The 21022-nt window shown below is 49.0% G+C and overlaps 2 protein-coding genes and 1 pseudogene across 2 annotated transcripts; 1 reads left to right on the top strand and 2 right to left on the bottom strand.

Moving 5' to 3' along the window:
* Positions 1-8247: 8247 nt before the first annotated feature.
* On the bottom strand, positions 8248-13332 carry LOC112877911 (UDP-glycosyltransferase 86A1-like). The gene is made up of 2 exons (XM_025942283.1): positions 12582-13332; positions 8248-9378 (listed from the first exon to the last, which is right to left on the bottom strand). The coding sequence occupies exons 1-2, from the start codon at positions 13135-13137 to the stop codon at positions 8474-8476; spliced, it is 1461 nt and encodes a 486-aa protein (XP_025798068.1). The 5' UTR covers positions 13138-13332; the 3' UTR covers positions 8248-8473.
* LOC112877912 (UDP-glycosyltransferase 86A1-like) lies at positions 9410-12574 on the bottom strand. Its single transcript, XM_025942284.1, has one exon. It carries the CDS (start codon positions 10076-10078, stop codon positions 9494-9496), a length of 585 nt encoding a protein of 194 aa, XP_025798069.1. The 5' UTR covers positions 10079-12574; the 3' UTR covers positions 9410-9493.
* Positions 13333-14221: 889 nt separating the features above from the next.
* Positions 14222-20402, top strand: LOC112872857 (annotated as a pseudogene).
* The last annotated feature ends 620 nt before the right edge of the window (positions 20403-21022 follow it).

The following is a 21022-nucleotide window of genomic DNA, read 5'->3' as shown; positions in this document are numbered from 1 at the left end:
CGAGCTCCTTCTTCTGCTCCTCGAGTTGTTGCTGGAGCTCGGTGTTCACCTTCTCAAGATGTACGTTTTCCGTCTTCTCGTTGTCAAAGCGCTTCCTCAGGGCAGCGAGTTCCTTGCGGTCACGGGCAAGGGTCTTCAATTCCTCTGCCTGCTTCCGGGAGTGGGCGATCACACTCTGCATAAAAATGGGAAACCCAGATTAGCAACTCGATATAGCCACTGGCAGAAAGGCTCTCAGGTCTTACCATGGTAAAGTCATGCGCCTTCTTGACGTTTTCTACATTGTCGTCCGTCAGCAGCAGGTCATCTGCCGGGTCGGTGGCGACGGCATCTTGGCCACTAGACCCGGCCAGCAGCAACTCAGCGGGTCCCCCGGAGGCTCCCGCGACTTCTTCAGTAGTCAGCTGTTGCGCACCTGCAATCACATATGTTCTCAGCATACAGCATGCAGATCCCGGTAGCCAGCCAGGGCGGTCAGATGCTCATCTGCGCCATCCGTGGGAGCGGCGCCAGGGGTCTCGACTTGTTTCTCACCAATGGCCCTGACTTTGACTTGTCGGAGCTCAGGCGGCGGCAGGTCGGGCAGCGTCGCGTCTGTCCCGGGGGTTGGCTCCGCGGGCGCTGATCCTTCTGGGGCTGAGGCCTCGGGGGCTGATGCAGCGGCGACTGGTCCCGCACTTGATGATTCCTCCCGGGTCGGGGGTAGCCGAAGCTGGCGTCAGCTGGAGGTCCGCGGCACTTGCAGCACTAAGGAAGTCGAAGTTAGTCAATACATAGGTCGAAAGATCAAATCATTTGCTGTGCAACCAGAGGCAGACTTACAGTACAGATTTCTTCTTAATGGCTTTCTTCATCCGCACGGCCCGACGCGGCGCCCCCGTTGCTGGCGGCGGGGTTTCACTAGCTTGTGGCGCGGTCCCCGCCACGGTGATGGTGACGGCGGCGGCGGCCGCGGGACTCGTCCTTTCTTCTTCGGGCTCGGCCCGGGTGGAGGACGCGGAAGGACTATAGGAGGATGTCATAAGTACAACTCAGCATTAAGGTACCGCATTACAACAAACCAGTAGACTCTTACCCGGTGGATTCGAGTTCCTACGCCTTGCGTTTGCGCACCAGTCGACGGCCTTGCGGCACCAGCGGCAAAGCGCCGGTCAACTCCACACTTTGCTCGGAGGAGTTGTCCCGGCGCGCTTCTCCTTCTGCTCTTTCCCCCGCTTGCGAGCTCACGCCTTCGGTGGACTCGCTGCTGCGTTGAGCTGCAGCAAGGCGAGCCCTCTTGGCTTCAGCGGCGGCAGTGGGGAGGAGGTGGTCTGGCCGGGGGATGTCAGGTCGCGGCGGGTAGCTGCGGTACAGCTCCGTGTGTCCCTGCAGAAGGTTCTTCAGTTAAGTAACGGAGTAACAGAGGTTATCTTCAGCAAAAAAGAAGTCGAATACTTACTGGTTTGGGCGGATTTCGTGCGGAGAACAATGTGGGCACGTACGGCACGGCGTCCACGTCCAACAGCACCCACTGAACTCGCTGGAGAGTGGCTTCATCTGGCAAATCCTCTGCGCACATGCGAGAAGGATCAGCGGGGCCTGTGTACTCGAATCCCAGGCGATGGCGCTGTTGGATGGGTTGGACGCGGCGTTTGTAAAATGTGAACATGACGGAGGCGCCGGTCACTCCCTTCTTCTTCTGTGCCTCTATGACGTCGAGCAGCTCCTTGACCTGATCCATCTCCCCGCCGGAGGGTTTGAGATTCCACTCTCCCCTCACTACAGGTGGTCTGTTCGACTTCGTCGGGAGATGGGGAGCATGGTTCTCGATGTAAAACCAATGGTTCTTCCATCCAGGAAGGTTGGAGGGGAATTTGTATGTGAGATATTTGTCGCCGGCCTGCTGACGCAGTTGGATGCCGGCGCCCCCCACAACGGAAAGATTCTTGGAGGTGGGCTATGGTTTGATGCGGAAGAGGGAGCGGAAAAGATCCCAGTGGGGTTCGATTCCAAGAAAAGCCTCGCAGTAATAGATGAAAATTGAAATGTGGCAAATAAAATTTGGGTTGAGATGATGAAGCTCAAGCCCGTAGTAATACAGAAGGCCTCGGAAGAAGGAACAAGAGGGGAGGGCCAACCCCCATTCGGCAAAATGGAGAAATGTGACGATTTCGTCAATATTTTCCATGGGAAAAGGTTCACGGTAAGAGGGGCGCCAGTTGACAAGGTTCTTTTCTTGTAGCAACCCCTCGGAAACTAGGTTCTTAAGATGGTTGAGGGAGCACTTACTGTGTGTTCACTCCGTGGTCGAAGGCTGCGCCTCTTTCTTCTTCCCCTCGATCTCTACTTTCTTGGGCGCCATCTCCAATTCGCTGGCCATGAGATGCTCGGGGGCTGCGGGGAGAGGGGCAGGGAGGTTGGAGGGGCAGGATTTCTGTGGAGAGGTGGCGGCGGCGTTTGGCTCTGTTTGGGGATTTTGGTGGTTCTTGGCAAAATGCAGATTGAAAGCACAGTTTTTTCCACTGTTGTCGCGGGGTTAAATAATCAGCGGGGTGGGGAAAGTTACTGTGCCGAAGTCCAAGGGTCGTTTTTTGGGAATATTCCGAATATGAGATGTCATTTGGTGGACTGTTTGGATTAAAAATTCGATTAACCATTTTTTCAGGGCTAGTTAGCCCGAAAAAAGGGGTTTTTCGGGTTGATGATCTAGTTTCCATCAAGTGTATCATCATTTTGGTAATTTTTCAAGTCATCATTTTTAGCCTGCATGCCACGGTTTTTAGATCCTTATCTCCATATTTGTGGGATTTGGATTTAAGGCTCGGGGGCTGCGGGGTACGTGGCATCGACTACTTATTTTTCAAATTTCTTTGACGAATAAGGAGGATTACAGACAAATGGGACCCTCAGCCTGATTCTCCGATTCAACCTAAGGCTCGGGGGGTACTCCATATGGAGTGCGATTTTTCAAATCGCACGTCATGTTAAAAATAAAAATTCGGGGCATGAGCACCTCATAGATTCGATGCAGACAAGCAAGTACTCGAAGAAGGACTTCAAGGCGAAGCTTCAGAAGAAGTCGAAGACTGCTTCGAAAGTACTCGATAAGCCTGCAGTACTCAGCTACGAAGAGCTCGGAGGCTTGTCAGACCCGGGGCCATAGGACTGGGTACATAACGTAGTTTAAGAGATTAAGTTCGTCTTATCTCTTATTCATTCTATTTATCTCTTATTTATTCCGTTTAAATAGGAGGTAATGCTAACCGATACAGGAGGAATCTACTCGAGATATGTTCTGGTACGATTCCTTAGCTGGTATTGGTTAGTATCTTTGTAACCCTGGCCTTTCGGATATATAAGGGAGGTCAGGGACCCCTCTCAAAACAGAAGATTATTAGGTCATTCTACACCAAAGGCAATACAAACCACCATACAGGACGTAGGGTGTTACGCATCTTGCGGCCCGAACCTGTCTAAGTTCTGTGTTCCTTATACCTTCGAGTTCCTGATCTCGGCGTCCCCTCACCCAAAACTTACCACCTTGGGTATATCCCTCGGTAGGCAGCCGGTTAAACACCGACACTGCGTCCACACCAGGCTTTCCTCCGCACGCCGCAGCTGACTAGCTGAGCACTCTGCCTTGACATCGGTGCTGTTGCATTGCTGCTGCGCCGCATTCGCCTACGGCGCCCGCTGCCATTTGATTGACCATGTGATTGTAGCACTGGCCCGATCTTTCGATAGGTATGGTAATTTCGATTGGTGGAGACTCGACGTTGGCGATCCGGTTTCTAATCAAACATGATTCAAATCCCTACAACCGTTACACCGCTGCTCCGTTGGTTATCAACCAAGTTTAACTTGATTGACCTCACCAAGAAGACTTTTCCCTGCAAGCGAATCGAACAGCACAAGCAAAAAAGGATAAATACACAATCTGAAATTGCGGATGTGTATGAAGTAAAGATATTCAAGCTCTGAACATAAAAGAACTAATTGCCATAGTGGTGTAGAATAAGAACAGGGACCCTGATTCATAGCAAAAGAATTCAACGTCACAGTTAAAATGAAAGATATCTATTTCTCGATGGAAAATCAGAACTAAACAAACTCAAATCCTAATGTGGCGGTGATTACTGAGTTTATACCCAAGAAGGACAAAGCTAGGATTGGGGGCGACCAAGGGGGCGTCCACAACATGGGCTTAAAGCCCGACATGATACAAAGGCCGTTAAGGCCCAAAACTGGTGATGCAACACCTTATCGTGGTTGCAAAGGATGATCCATGAACCTTCTGGAGCTAGAATAGAAACAGAACCAAAAGAAAGCTTCCGTCGTTAGATTTGCAACACATCAAAGAACGCCTCGTTTTGATGTCGTATGAGGGAGATGTGGCCGATTCCATCTAGCGTGGTCTGCTAAATCTGAACCAAACGCAGAGTCTAAGTTGATGATGATTTGTAATTTGCGAGGACATGGCTCATGCGTATCCACCTTGGTGATGTCCTCATCACCGCGTGGCACGACGGCTCTCCCTTCTGCAGCCACAAGCGCGACCTCGGCACCTCGGCCCTCCACTCCTCCTAGCTCAGCAGCTCCACACACATTCTGGTATGAAATTTGTGGAACCCTAACTGTTAAACTGTAGTTCACTAATTTTTTACTATGATTGAACAATTGGACAATTGCAAATTAGTGTAGCACATAGGAATTATGGATTTATGAATTAATTGATTATTGATGCACTTTCATACTTTGTCTTTACTCTGTAGAACAATTGAACTATGAAGAGGAATGGGGATATTGCTTCTCCTTTTAGGAAGCATGAAGCAAAGAAACTTGTTGCTGCTTCATCTCCTCCACCAGCTCTAGCGACAAAAGTGATTGAAGAAGAAAATCAAGAGCAATCGGCTGTGCTTTCATAAGCAATTGATGTTGATAATGTCTTACCACCGCAACCACAGCCACCAACACCACCGTTGCTGCCGGTTAATGATATCAATCGTCTTCCACATGATCCAGGTGAACGGCTGCCAATTGCAAGTTATCACATTAATGATCAAGATGCAATTAGAAGAGCATATATTCTGAAAAATCCGCTCAAGCAAATTAACCATGAAGTTCCAAAAAGGAAAATTGGAAATAGATATTGTCGGTGTTTAACCGGCTGCCCACCGAGGGATATGCCCAAGGTGGTAAGTTTTGGGTGAGGGGACGCCGAGATCAGGAACTCGAAGGTGCAAGGAACGCAAGACTTTAGACAGGTTCGGGACGCACGGAGCGCAACACCCTACGTCCTGTATGGTGGCTTGTATTCCCTTTGGTGTAGAATGACCTAATGATCTTCTGTCTTGAGAGGGGTCCCTGACCTCCCTTATATATCCGAGAGGTCAGAGTTACAAAGGTGCTAACCAACCTCCGTCAAGGGATCATACCAGAACATATCTCGGGTAGATCCTCTCCGTGTTGGTTAGCTCTATCTCCTATTTAAACGGAATAAATAAGAGATAAACAAGATGAATAAGAGATAAGACGGACTTAATCTCTTAAACTACGCTATGTACACAGTCCCGTGGCCCCGGGTCTGACAGATATCGCTCATGCAGGATGCTGCATTTTGCTTCTTTTGCTACTTTGCTTCTTTTGCTGTAGAACCATGATTGACTTGAATAATATCAAGAAGGATGCTGCATTTTGCTTCTTTCGCTGCTTGTTCATTCACCCAAATTGCAAGGCAAAGGGGTACAACTGCATTTACTGTGGAAGGTTGGAGAAATTGGAATATAAAAGACAAATCACTTCTGAAACATATGCATTCTAAAGCACACAAGTTGGCTCAAGAGAAATACATTGGTTTTATTAATCCCGTGCAGCAATTGATAATCAAATTGAGAAGTGGAGTGATAAGGATCGTCGTCTTTATAAGATCAGGTTGACTTATACACTTAGATGCATTAAATTTCTTTTGCATCAAGGATTGGCATTCTGTGGACATGATGAGAGTGAAGACTCTAGCAACAGAGGGAACTTCATCGAGCTTTTGAAATTTCTTGCAGCAAATAGTGAAGAAGTGAATAAGTATGTTCTAAACAATTCTCCAGGTAACCGCTCCTTAACCAGCCCAAAGATAAAAAACAGGTTATTCATTGTTGTGCCATAGAAACTAATTGAAGAACTTGGTGATGAGCCTTATGCAGTTTGAGCTGATGAGTCCAGTGACATATCATATAAAGAACAACTAGCTCTTTGCTTGCGGTATGTGGATAAATTGGGAAGGCCATGTGAGCATTTTATTGGAGTTATTCATATTGATGATACAAGCTCTTTATCACTTAAGGAAGCAACTGAAGCTTTACTAGTTAGTCATTGCTCGACTATAACTCAAATTCGTGGTCAAGGTTATGATGGGGCTAGCAACATGAAAGGTGGTATTAAAGGGCTGAAAATATTGATCATGCAAGAGCCACCTTCTGCTTATTATCTCTCTTGCTAAATATTGTTGGAGTTTCTTGTAAGCGTCATGGAATACTTTGAAATGCCAGACTTGAGCAAATCACAAAAGCACTTGATTGTGGTTTGAATCTGGGAGTGAATTATATCAAGAGATGGGGTTGCCTAGACCTAGTGAGACTAGATGGGGTTCTCACTATAAAACTATATGCAACATCATTGCTATATATCCTTCAATCCATGAAGTACTTGTCACTCTTGGAGATGATCCTTCACATAAGGCTGATTGGATAAAAATACATTTTATGGTTCGAGCATTTGAGTCCTTTGAGTTTGTTGTTGCTGCACACTTAATGTTTGCTATTCTTGGATACACAAATGAATTATCCGAGTGTTTGCAAAGAAGAGAGCAAGATACTCTTGTTAATGTGGCGAAGAATAGAATTTTGAGCACTACTGGTTGGGAACAATTCCTTGAAAGTGAGTTACTTTGTTTTGCAACAAACATGGTGTCCAAATTCCAGCTATGGAGGATAATTATGTGCCTTATGGAAAATCAGCATGTTATGCTCGGAACCAAACAAATGATGATCGCTTCGTAAGAGAAATATATATTGGTGTCATTAATCAAATTAGTCAAGAGCTTGATTATCGATTTGATGAGATAAACATGGAGTTGCTTTCTTGTATGTCGGCCTTCAAACCTTCCAACTCATTTGCTTTTTTTGATGCACAAAAGGTGCGTAGACTAGCTGAGTTCTACCCTAATGACAATAAAGGCCATAATTTGATGAAACTTGAATTGCAACTTGATAATTATGTTGATGATGTGAGGCAAAATGATAGCTTCAAAGGCCTTGTGAATCTTGTTGACCTCTCAGTAAAGCTTGTTCAAACAAATAGACACACATTGTATGACATGGTTTACTCACTTCTCAAATTGGGATTGCTTCTACCGGTGGCGACGGCAAGTGTTGAAAGATTATTTTCTGCAATGGCTTCCGTCAACACTAAGAAAAGAAATAAGTTGGGTGATGCTCTTTTAGATGATTATCTTGTCACCATTCATTGAGTGGGATATTTTCTTTGAGGTGGTTGAAAATGACATAATCGAGACTTTCATGAACTTTAGAAATCGTATTCATTTGAACTAGTATGTTTGAACAATTTGTATTATAATTTATACAACATCGGTATTTAATTGTTGAATTTAAGACTTGGAATGTAATTTTTATTCTTGGTAACCGAATTTCTCGGTGAAATTTAAATTTTGTCACCGAATTATATATGGATCATACCGGATTGCAAGTGGGAAAAAATACCGTAGCATACCCTCTATGCAATCTTAGGTACGCCACTAGGTGAGGCCGGGTTAGCGTGGTGTCGGCTTCGGCCGCCGGAGATGGTAGAGGAAGGTGGTGCGGGGGGCAAAGCAGAGGAAAAACAGAACATGCTCATCGGGCTTGGACGGCGGCAACGGCTTTGCCGCCAGCGCCGGGAAGAACGACGGCGTGAGGGCGAATACAACGAGAAGGAAGCGGGCCGTGTTGCGCCGTTGGCGGAAGCAGCAGCTTCAGGTGATATATATGGTGCTGTTCCATCACCTGAAGCGATAGCATCAGTGGCCTCCGTGGCCACGATGCTAAACTTTCGATCCGATGCCTCCGTGCGTGGCCGTCACGCGCTATCCGGCTCACAGGTCACGGGACGTATGCGTGTAAAATTAAGAAACACATAGCTAGCGTGCACCTTGACAGCGGCTCAGCCCATTTTTCTACGTCAGACGTTTCCAGGCCAGGCAAGCAGAGAGCTTCTAGATTCAGCAACGGGTGACCAAAGGTCATTGGCGTACGTACGTAGACATCAAACCTGCACAACAATACAATGGCCGACCGTACACACGCTTCGATCGAGCCGGCCGGTTTATGTTCGACGGCACACTGGAGGATACTATACAACGGCTACACCTACACGGCTACACATGATACATGCCACGGATTCCAGACCTCGCGGCGCGGCTGCATGCTTCCTCGGCTAGCTCCGATCACTGGCCCCCGCACCTGCGCTTCAGCACGTCGACGAACTCGTCCAAGTTGCTCCGCGACGAGCCGCCGGGCGCCACGGCGGCCTCGAGCGTGGCCCTGAGCTTACGCACCTGCCCCCTGAGCCTCTCGCCCTCCTCCCCGCCCATCACCCCCTCGATCCGCGCCCTCACCTCGTCGGCGGCCACCGCGCCGCGGTCCCCGATGGAGACGCCCGCGCGCCACTCCCGCGCGACGAGGCGGCGGTTGGTGAACTGGTCCGTGAGCAGCGGGAAGCACAGCATCGGCACGCCCGCCCACACGCTCTCCAGGACGGAGTTCCAGCCGCAGTGCGTGAGGAACCCGCCCACGGCGGCGTGGGAGAGCACCTCCACCTGGCAGCACCAGGGCACCACCAGCCCGCGCCCGCCCGCCGCCGCCGCGAAACCCTCGGGCAGCGGGTCCGGGTCGTCGGAGCTCACCACGTCCGGGCGGAGCACCCACAGGAACCGCGCGCCGCTGGCCAGCACTCCGCCCGCGATCTCGTGCAGCTCCCGCCGCGTCACGTGCGCGTAGCTGCCGAAGGAGATGTAGAGCACGGACCCCGGCGGGTGCGCGCCCAGCCACCGGGAGCAGTCGGACTCGGCCCACATGGACGTGGCCACGGCGCTGCGCGCGAACCCCGCCGGGAAGATGGGGCCCACCGCGTAGAAGGGCTTCTCGGCGCGCAGCGCGGCGATGGTCGATGGCTCCAGCTCCTCCACGGTGTTGCACAGCACGTAGTCGGCGCGCCGGGCCTCGTCGAACGCCTTGAAGATGATGCGGTGCACCACGGAGGTGGTGTCCGTCTCCTGCAGGTACGACATCAGCTCGCCCGGCTCGATCGACGGAACGCCGGGGATGTACGTGATCGTGTCCTTGCGAGGCTCTGCATTATAAATTCAGGCATTATTCGTTGTTCAGCAAAAACATTACGTACCACTAGACATTATTATTAGTCCAACTCCAACAAGAAGATTTTCTGGCAAGACGATTGTATTAGTTCAGTTTCTAAAATAATGACCGTCGCATCTAAAGTGGCCGTTCTGGGTGAGCAGGTCCATGTGGTAGTAGAGGTTGAAGATGAGCGCCGGCTCGGTCCAGAAGGACACGTAGGCGATGCCGAGGCGCCTGGCCAACGTCGCGGGCCACACGAAGAAGGTGTCGGCGACGAGGAACGTGGCGGCCGGGTCCACGACGACGCGGCGGAGCAGGCGCTCGACGTGCGCGGGCAGCGCGTGGAGCAGCGCGCCCATGAAGTCGTCGTGGTGCAGCGACCGGTCGAACCCCACGGGGAGGCCGTCGCTCACCAGCTCGCACGCCACGTCCAGCCCCTGCTGGCCCGACGCCGACGCGCGCGCCGCCGCGAAGACGTCGTACCCGTCCGGGTCGGCGCCCAGCGCGCGCGCCGTCTGGTCGTGCACGGCCTCCGTGCTCACGAAGGTGACGGCGAAGCCCCGCGCCGCGAGGCGCAGCGCGAGGTGCGTCACGGGGATGAGGTGGCCCTGCAGCGGGTACGCCACCACCACCGCGTGCGGCTTGCCGCCGCGGCCTGTTGCTGCGGCGCCGGCGGCCTCCGGTGGCCCCATTTCTCCCTAGCTAAGCTACCCTAGCTAGTTTCTCTGTCTCTCCACTTAGCTGGTCAGGTGGTCAGTGTAGTTGGGCATGCCTGCGCATCGGCTGCTCGCTATATGACCCCCATGTCTGACACGAGCAGCGTCACCTAATAACGTGCCATCCTTCTTCTTCTTTTTTACTCTGTTACTTTCGCGTTAGCCGCCGGCCGGCCACAAGCCTTCTTGTTGGTTCACAGTTAGACTCTTTATGTTTGAAAATACATACACAAAGGAGTAGGAGTACAAGCTTTGGTGCTGCTCTATGAGCCGCCGCACATACATACTTTTTGACTTCAGAGAGTATTGTATAGGGGTGCACATGCAATAGATAAGGTGACAGTGTAGAATAATCGAACAAGTCTATCAGAACCCAGAGGATACCAAGTAGCTAACCATTTAAGATTCTTCTACAGTTCTACATGAGGATCCCTAGGGCTACACGGCCAGGGGCGGCGACGGCCGGCGCGACGCGAGGAAGAATCAGAATATGGTTAGCGCCTATCGACCAGCGAAATCAGAATATGCATCGGGTGGAGATCTAACGGCTGACATAGTTGGCATATGCATATATGCTTAACTGATTCAGTTAGTTTCATTAATTTGTGGAGCCGCCGATGTAGTCTTTTTATGGAAGCTAGACACTTGTATAGAGTGACAATTTTTGGGTATTCCACCAAGAATCGTTGATTAGAGCTTAAAAATTTATCACGCCTGAGTTTTACTATTTGTATGAGATCTTTACTGTAACATGATAAGTAAGCCTAATCCAAGTACTTGGACAAGCTTAGCTCAACTAGTTTAATTTGGCCTTCTCGTTTCGTGCCTCTGCATGTATATGTCCTGGTAGTTTTTGCAATAGAGTGAAGTAAACAGCTTAGTATGGGTCGTCATCTACAGCAAACTGCTTATGTGGCTGGGGCGGCGGCAGGGTATGCCCCTGTATGCCTCGGCATACCTATAATTTGAGAGAAAAAGTTAACAAGTATACATATTTATACGCGCATGGAGAAACAAAGCCCACTAGTCCAGCAAGGAACAATTGTTTGGTTACATTTATTAAGAGAGAATTCTCCAGTCAAATGAAAGATGATGATATCATCGATCTCTTCCAATAAGTGGAACTAACCGTAGCTTGGGCGGCAAACGCTCCAGGTTGAGGAGCTGTCGGTCGTGAGTTCGAGAGCTGCTCGACTCGCGATTCCCACCGGGGTTTTTCCTAGTTTCTTCTGCAGGTGTGTTTTGCGGTTGCCTCACGCATGGATGCACCACAATGGTCAGGGTGACGTGCCCGTCAAGTGCCAAGCCTAATTTCTGGGTATAGGTTGTAGGTCTAGCATGCGTGTGTGAGTGTGGTGGTGTGGGTTAGTGCGTAAGGTTCAGATATTACAGCTTGTACTTGAAGGGTTGATGCATTAAAAAAATAAGGGAATCGTAGGATTATATTGTAGTAGCCCTTACTGTTTTATAATATATTTTAATTATTTATATTTAGAACTTGTAATTTGGTTATTATTATGGATTTGTTATGGCCATTATAACTTAGCATTCATTATATTGCGTATTTGCTTTAAAAAAATTTATACATGGCATACCCAGCCGCAAATCCTGGCTCCGCCACTATTATGCGGTGCTTCCCCCCATCAGAATGGGTTTATGCAAGATGCCTTAAACGTATGGGCAATTGATCCACTCGAGAAGTGGCAATTACCCGTTCTCGCAGCCATTTGACTGGCCAAGTGGTGAAACAAATTGCCACCCACTCACCGGGAGTCCATGCATGACTGGCCAAGTCATCGGTCCGTTTCAGCCTGCGCAGCACGATATTTACTACTCTTCCTCGCTCACCGGACCAACCAGGCAACGACATGAGCGATAGATGACAGTGAGAGTGCTAGTTTTCTTATAGAGGGACGGACGATGAGAGAGAGCGTTTGGAATGATGCTGCACGCCCGCAACAAGCCGAACCGAAAAGCGCCAGTCGTGTGGCCCAGATGGCGACCGCTGGCCGAGTGTATCCGCGCACGGTCCCGGTCCTGGGCCTCCGGCTACGTGGTTCGTCCCCTCTCAATCCTGCTGCCAGTGACGTTCCTGCCCCTGTTCCTGGGATGGCGGCTGGAAAATCACTCGATCACCTGTGGTGCCTCTCACTGATTGGGGTCCGCTCGCGTCACCTGTTTTGGCCATGTTCTAGTTCTCCAGGAAAAGTCATGCTAAGGACTAGCCCCAAGGAGATGGTCACCCATCCTGGACTGGAGAGTACTACTGGAGGCGATGTGCTTACTACGTGTGGTACTGAGAACCGCATTCTCTAACACATCTAGTTAGAAAAAAAAGGTGGCCTTGTTTTTGTTTAAAGGAAGAAGAATTATTATCTCATAGATAGACACCCGCCCAAGCCCAACTTAGCAGCGATTATGAACGACGAACAGGTAGCTAACGTAAGGCCACTATTTCGATTACGATCAGCGTACGTACCTTTGCATTTGAAGTGGCCGTGCTCGGCGAGCAGGTCCATGTGGTAGTAGAGGTTGAAGATGAGCGCGGGCTCCGTCCAGAAGGACACGTAGGGGACCCCCAGCCTCCGCGCCAGCGTGGCCGGCCACACGAAGAAGGTGTCGACGACGAGGCAGGTGGCCGCCGGGTCGGCGACGACACGGCGGAGGAGCTCCTCCACGTGCGCCGGGAGCACGTGCAGGACGCCCTCCATGAACTGGTCGTGGTTCAGGGACCGGTCGAACCCCAGCGGGAAGCCGTCGCTCACCAGCTCGTACCGCAGGTCCAGCCGCCCCTCCTGGCCGCCGCGCACGCCCGCGAAGATGTCGCCGCCGCCGCCGCCGCCGGTGCCCCGCAGCGCGCGCGCCGTCTGGTGGTGCACGGACTCCGTGTTGACGAAGGTGACCGCGAAGCCGCGCTCCGCGAGGCGCAGCGCCAGGTGCACCGCCGGGATGACGTGCCCCTGCAGCGGGTACGGCACCACCACGGCGTGCGGCCTGCCGGCGCCGTTCGCTGCCACGACGGCCTCTTGCCCCATACGTGCCACGCCACGCGCTCTCTCCTCCTCCCCTCCCTATGTGCCTGGACCAAAATATATAAAACTCCTCTCTCTGGAGCCTGTGGTGCGCGTGAAACCGTGAGGAAAATGCAAGCGAGCGGGGTGGGCGGCTGGTATATAGGAGGGTGAGGCCGGGCTCGATCCATGGTCGCGCGCTGGTGGCATGTGGGGGGTGGTGCGCGCGGCGTCTTGCGGAACGACGACGATATGGCTCCAGGCGCGTGCATATCTTGGGTTGGGTCGCTGCAGGAAGGATCCGGTTGAGCTGCTGAGGAATCGTCCATGAGCGGTGGGGCATCCTGCTGCCGCGTGACGCCATGGCGGGCATGCAAGAGGATCCGACGTGTCGACGTCTCCTGTGGTCCGAAATGCTTGGAGAGGACCCAAGGGAGTCGTCGTCGTCAGCGTCTCTAGCATGCAACAGCACCTGCGATAGCCGACGCGTCCAATGGTCCGAAGGTGCGGGGAACATCCGCGGGAGAGGTGGTTATCGCGACGCTATTATTGGAATGGAGAGATACGCAGGCATCTGATGGTAGATTCTTCGTTCTCAGCTGATATTTGGGGTGGGGTGATGATAGAGTGCGATTACCGCACTGAAGAAACGGTGAGAGAAGGCATACGAGAGAACAACATATGCAGCACGAAGATACGTAATATAAGATACTTGGAAAAAGCATAAGAGTTTGCCCACCAGAGCAACTCCAAGAGCCTAAGTGCCTAGGTATATTGACTTGGCTGGGTAAATTTGGAACAGGGATGGTGAAAATTATATCCAACAGACTCTCCTTCTTCCTCTCCTCGCTGTGCCGCTCGGCATCTTCTCCCCTCCGCTAGCTATTTTTGCCGAGCGGACTCCCCTCGTCATCTTCCTCCTCGCGTGCACGCCCTCCTATTCCAGCAACAAATTTTGACCTGCGTGCCTTGTCGCCCTCGTGTTCCCGCCCCCTCTCCTTCCCCTCTCGCCACTCCCGCCCCCTGTCCTTCCCCTCCGCGCTCGCGGCCTGTTGCCGCGCCCGCCCCCTTTTGCCGGCGCCACCCCTCTCGGTACTCCCGCCCCGTCATGCCGCTCCCGCCCGCTCCTATCGCCATGTACAGGCCGCCGCGCCCTACCGCAGTCACGCCGCTCCCGCACCCTGGCGTCGGCGCCGCTCTCGTGCCCTGCCGCCCTCACGCCGGCGTGTTGACGCAAAAATCGAGCGGTGAACCCCTGTGTTGATAGTCTGGGAGATTTGCTTTACTCCGGTGCAGGTTCTATATTTTGACTCGCAAGGTGTGCGCAGGTGTGCCAGTCAATTTGACCTGCAATTGATAAGGTAAACATAAAATACATGAGGCGATAGGCGATGAAGCCTTCGTGCTCATAGATAGGCGTTCTTTGAATAAACACCACATGCAAATAGATATTGAATGTAGTTATATAATGTAAATGACTAAAGCAATTATGGCACGTGCTACCAGCGGCTATGTCAGCCGACAGTCTAATAAAGCATGATAAGTAAATAATCAGCTATGAGGCTGATTTCAGCATCCTGATAAGCATGAGCGGCTCATCGGCTGTCCAAACCAGATCCACACATTTGATGACAATAAAGCATGAAAGCTATCAGCTAGAGAGCCAATAGGGAACAGTGTACCGTTGAGCTCTCGCTCCACTATGACTAGGGCTATAAGAAAACGTTACCACCAGTATTTCTAGATGAAACTACAACGATGCGCCCGATAGTTGCAATTTAGAGATGTTGGCGGCAAGAGATTAATCTAAACTTCACAAGCCGATGAATCTATTCATAATAGAACTTGATTCCAACGGTACTGGAGAGGTAGCCGAGACTAAGATGCAATATGCTATTAAATAATCTAATTGAAGCAAACTAAACAGCGAGATGATAGATTAATAGAATATCAGCCGATGTAAGCTTAATCAAGGCTAGGATAACTGTGATTCTACCACCAAGAGATTAAGTTGATGTAGCCTTACAAGATAGGGTCAAATCGATAACTAGGTAGATAAGACGAAATCACAGTGATGCATCCGTGACTAAAGCCTAGAGCACCTGATAGGCGAAGATGACGGCGAACTGGAGGTCGAAGCGATGCAGCTCTGTTCACCGAAGAATACGCCGAGTAGGTACATTACTCCTATTCCTAGGGTTTGGCGTTGAGCGAAGAAAAAAAGTAGAGTTGATGTATTGATCGAGAGATAAAAATTACAACGACCGTCATCCCTTTATATTTATAGGGGCGGCTTGGACCTCATGTGGACTCGTACAAAACTTGCCTAATAAATATTAAATAAAACTTGCCTAATTTATTAAGATACATGGACTCTAATTTCTCTTGTGCAGAGATCTTGCTAATAAAGCTTCATCCAATCCATCCGTACAAAGACCGATCCATATGTGTGATTGATCCGGACTGTTCCTACGTGACGTATGCAAGGAAAACAAACGCCCACGCCGTATCCTTCCTTCTTTACTTTAATCACCCTTGCTCATACGTGGATGCTTTTTCCTTGCCTTCTTCATTCGAATCACCTTGCATGACCAATCTGATGAAGCCAATTTCTGTATTAGAACTCTTGGACTCCATGTTTGATAGCTTCTACACGTTGGATCAAAACCAATAACGAAGGTTTGGATTTCTTTGGAACGAGCGGTCAATCGGCTAGCAAAAATATCTCTGAACAGGCCATTGTTTGAACCTCCGTTGAGAGATACTCGTAATCCCTAGAAACTTAACGATCCCCGTCTTTATGGACGCTAACAACTGGCTATCTCTCACTCCGGATCTTATGAAATTTTGCTGGTCAAAATCCGGTGTCAACATAGCGCCGCTCGTGTCAACGGCTCATGAGGAAACCGGCTTTCTTTTTCTCAATCTTTCCATGTCTCAGTTTGCGCCAGGTAGGAAGGAAACCTTCGATGGCCGGATGGCTGAGGATCTGCTCAATGGTGAGCAATTCGATGTGGAGGATGGTTGCTATGGTAAGATACTTGCACCATTGAATTGTTGAATGCATGCCATATCTGATTTATTTACAAATGGATTGTTGAATATTCCGTAAATGATTTTCCCTATAGAATACTTGCTCAATTGATGAATTGTTGAATGTTCAGTAAATGATTTTGTAGTATGACTTCTCACTGTATTTGTAGCTAGATTGATTTAGATTCCATGGGCAGTGGAGCTGTTTTCTTCCCCCGTTTTAAATTGAGTTTTTAGCTTAACCTGAAGTAGATGAAATAGACACCAATCTCCATCCCTGTTGCCAATCCTATAGTAGGTACATGAATTAGTTTAGATGCTGTGTTCGTTACTTGCTTCAAAAACAGTGAATTGTTGAATGTTCAGCACTAGACTATCCAGTCTTATTACTTAGTATTGCTTCAAAAAGATATCTATTTGTTTCTTTTTATTTTATGGACTGTTAATTGTTGAATGTTTAGTGCTAGACTATCCAGTTCCAGTTGTACATTGTATGCACTCAAGAATTGTTGAATGATCAGTATATGCTATATAATTTTTTTTGTGCCAGGTGCTATGGATTCAGGGTATTACACTGACCTCCTGTGAATGATAATGAAGTTTCTCAAGTACCTGCCGTCAGACCCGGGCACTCAGGACTGTGCACATGGCGTACTTTTTCTAGGATAAAGGATGGGACATAGTCCATGCCCTGCATTTATATAACTACTCGTAGCCTAGTAGAACTGCTCTTACAGTAGTCAAACTAGTCGGATACAGTACGGAACTACCAGAAAACCACTCATGGTACGACCCTAGGGCATGTATCCGACTAGAACTTCCATGTAAACCTGTCCTTCCAGACTATATAAGGGCGGATAGGACCCCCTCCAGGGGACAACTCAGAGATCCTCCAGGGAATCACCCAGGAGATCACCCGATCATCATCAAAGGCAATACAACGTGGACCGACGGCATCTGCTCCAGCATCTTGCCGCAATAATGATGACCTCGCTGAAGATCTCGGCATAATTTGATTTTCCGATCTAATCGGAAACCGTGAGGACGAGTCTGGATCCAACCCGGCTCCTACTTGTGATCGACTCGAATTCAGCCCGTGCCACAACGAAGACGCGCCATCACCGCCCACTGATCGTGGACGAGCCTTAAACTACTTGGCGACTAGTTCTGCACGGTCAACAACTAGTCGGGATCAAATCTGACTAGTTGGTTTCATCGACAAATCGTCGCGGCTCCATCGAGGACTGTTGCGGTTTTGTCGACAACCGTCCACGACTGGTCGTGTTTCAACTACTCCGGCTACTAGTTTTGGCAACAAAACTAGTCGGGAGTGGGCTTCACACCGTCAACAACTAGTCGGGATCGACTCCGACTAGTCGGCTTTATCAACAAACTGTCACGGCTCCACTGACAGCCACTGTAGCTCGTCGACAATCGTCCACGACTCAAGCTAAGTCACTTATACCTTTTGCGACTTGCTCTTCACAGGCTCGGATACTTTTTGCACAACACGCATTCTCTTCACAGGCCATGTCATGCCTGTTCCGATTGCCTGCACGGTCCGCCTTGCAACTCGGGCGATCGGGTTACATATAATTGTGCTTCACGAGCGTTCTCTTTTTTGGCGCGGCGCCGAATGCTTTAGTTTCTCTCAACGGTTGCTACAATACCCGGGTAGCATACGCTTATCATAACACCTCGACTCTTCTGTACGCCTATGCAACTACGCGTGCACGTGGCCAAGCTCCCTGCGCAACGGTTTACGGCAACCAAGGATCAGGTGCTTAGCGTAACAGGCTACCTACTCGGCATCATTATGCAACCCAGCAAGAGTGCAACGTGAAAAATTTTAAATGCATTTTAATGCTGGGATTTGCTCCCAACACGATATCATGTATATCAGTTACAACATACTTTTATATTTACCTTGCAGGGGACTGGACCATGCTGCTAGGCAAGTTGGCAAACTCCGACTAGTTGGCTTCATCAACAATCGCCCACGACTACCTCTACTTCGCGAGAGCACTCGACTACATGTTGCTGACTACATAGACTACTTGTCGGATTCGACTCTGACTAGTTGGGTTCATCAACAACCATCGGTGACTACTTGACTTCGTGAAGAATGCACGACAACACGCTGGTGACTACTTCGACTACTCGTTTCACCTACAAGCTAGTCGGAATCGACTATGCTCGGCGATACGCTGGCGATTACATTGACTACTCGTCTCGCCTACAAAACTAGTCGGAATCGACTTCGACTAGTGGGCTTCATCGACAGTTAAAGATCCAGAGATAATTGGCTAATATCTTGACTCGGGGGTTGGCGCCACCGACTACTTGGCATATCCTATGCAACTCATCTAGCTCCCAGGCTCGGGGGCTGGATACAACACAGCTCTTTGCAATGAAGATTGCATGCCGATTCTTTGGACCCTTTATTCCAAAACTTGGGGTTTGGATTCGAGGCTCGGGGGCTGCAGGACACGTGTCATCAATGACTTATTTTTCAAATCTTCTGGAAGATAAAGATAGAAGACTCAAGATTGAATTGACCCTCAGCCTGATTCTGCGAGTCAATCTAAAACTCGGAGGCTACTCCATATGGAGTGCGAGTTCAACCGCATCCTATATAAAAGAAGACAACTACTCGGGGTATGACATCTGATAGCCTCGACGCAGCTAAGGAAGTACTCGGAGGACATCTTCAAGATGAAGTTCGGGAGAACTCGAAGATGCCCTCAGAAGTACTCGGACATCTGCAGTACTCGGCTACGAAGAGCTTGAGGGCTTGTCAGACCCGGGCACTCGGGACTGTGCACGTGGCATACTTTTCCTAGGATAAGGGATGGGACATAGCCCACGCTCTACATCTGTGTAACTATTCGTAGCTAGTAGAACTGCTCCTACAGTAGTCAAACTAGTCGGATACAGTATGGAACTACCAGAAAACCACTCAGGGTAGGACTCTAGGGCATGTATCCAACTAGGACTTCCATGTAAACCTGTTCCCCAGACTATATAAGGGCGGACAGGACCCCCTCCAGGGGACAACTCAGGGATCCTCCAGGGAATCACCCAGGAGATTACCCGGTCATCATAAAAGGCAATACAAACCACACAGGACGTAGGGTATTACACTCTCGGCAGCCCGAACCTGTCTAAAACCTTGTGTTCCTTTGCACCTTCGAGTTTCTGATCTCGGCGACACACTACCTACAACCTCACCACCTCGGGGGTATCCCTCGGTGGGTGTGGCGGTAAAACACCGACACCTGCACCTCCTAGTGGTCCAACCATCCATCATGCTCCTGCAACAGCCATGAGTTCTTAGGGAAGATGTAAAAATTTTAGAGATAAGAAGAACGTACTTCTTGTGTCAGCTTGGCTAAATGTGGGCATGGATCCTACTCTAGAAGTTGATCAAACACAGAGCACATATTGGAGAAGAATACATGAATACTTCCATGGAAACAAGAAGTTTGAGTCAAATCGTTCAGAAGGTTCTTTAATTAACTGTTGGTCCGGTATACAACATGATGTGAATATCCTTTGTGGATGTGTGCCCGGGATTGAGGCTAGGAACCACAGTGGTTGGTCAGTCGATGACAAGGTAATTACTCAATTTACTGCAAACATATTATTTGTCAGCAATGATCATTTGTCAGTTCTTCATTTTCATGTTTATTTTGGTTTTAAATGTGCAGATCGTAAATGCATGTACACTGTTCAAGGCCGAAGATAATAAGCAGAGAAAGTTTGCCTACTTGCATTGCTGGAAAATCCTAAAGGATAAGCCCAAGTGGTTGGATAGTGGAAGGAATTAGAAGTGCAAATAAAACAAGCAATAAGAACAGAAGATAGTGGCAAATTCATCTACTGCATCAGTTGCACCTTATGCCCCTGATGCCCCTGCTGCTGGTGGTGCTGATGCTGAACCATCAGGAAGACCTGACAGAAACAAAAAGGAGAAACAAAAGCTTCGGCAACATTCAACCATCGAAGCGGTGGACTATCTAATGGCAAAGAAAAAAAAGCTGACATTGAGAAAGACTTGAATAAATAAGAGAGGTGCAACAAAGCCTGCTCCGCAGGAAGAAAGGATAAAATTGAAGACAGAAAAGTTTGAGTTCCAAAGAGACATGGAAGATGAGAGAATTCTTGGTTTGGATTTGAGCACAATGAGCTACAGACAACAGCAATATTATGAAGAGCGTCAGAATGAGATTCTTGCAAGACGTTTTAATATCTAGAATTATTGTGGTTCAATTTTAGTTCAGTTTGAGTTCAGCAAGTTTGTGCTCAATATGCACTGTTTTTTTTTAACTGGATTATTGTGGTTCAATTTTAGTTCAGTTTGGACAAGGTGCTCGAATTATCATTATGGCTTAGTTGAGCTATTGTTCAGTTCTGCTTGCTTACTGTGTGGCTTAGTATATTGGCATGATTAACTAAAATATGATTGACACAAAAATTATTAAATGGAGTACATAATATCAGTATGATATTCTCGAATGATTATTAAATGGAGTACACACGTATCAGTATAATATTCTCAAATAATTATTAAATGGAGTACATAAAAATTACTGAAGACACATTACTCAATATTGTATAAATCTGAATGGTATTGCCACAAGTGCTCGATTAGGTCTGCCTTAAGCTGAGTGTGTGTTTCCTTGTTCTTGATATTTTTGTAATTCTGAATGAAAGCATCCATCTATCACCCTTTCTCCCATGTCATCGTAGTTGCAAACGTATTGTCCCATATCGTCGAAGTTGTATTCATATTGTCCCCCGTGTTCATCTCGCTCATCTTCAACAATCATTTTATGCATTATGATGCAAGCCATCTTAATATTATGGAGCGTGT

The sequence above is a fragment of the Panicum hallii genome, chromosome 9 (assembly GCF_002211085.1).
Source record: "Panicum hallii strain FIL2 chromosome 9, PHallii_v3.1, whole genome shotgun sequence".
Lineage (NCBI taxonomy): Eukaryota > Viridiplantae > Streptophyta > Magnoliopsida > Poales > Poaceae > Panicum > Panicum hallii.
The sequence above is the reverse complement of the archived record's forward strand: the minus strand, read 5'-3'. Positions and strand labels throughout refer to the sequence as shown.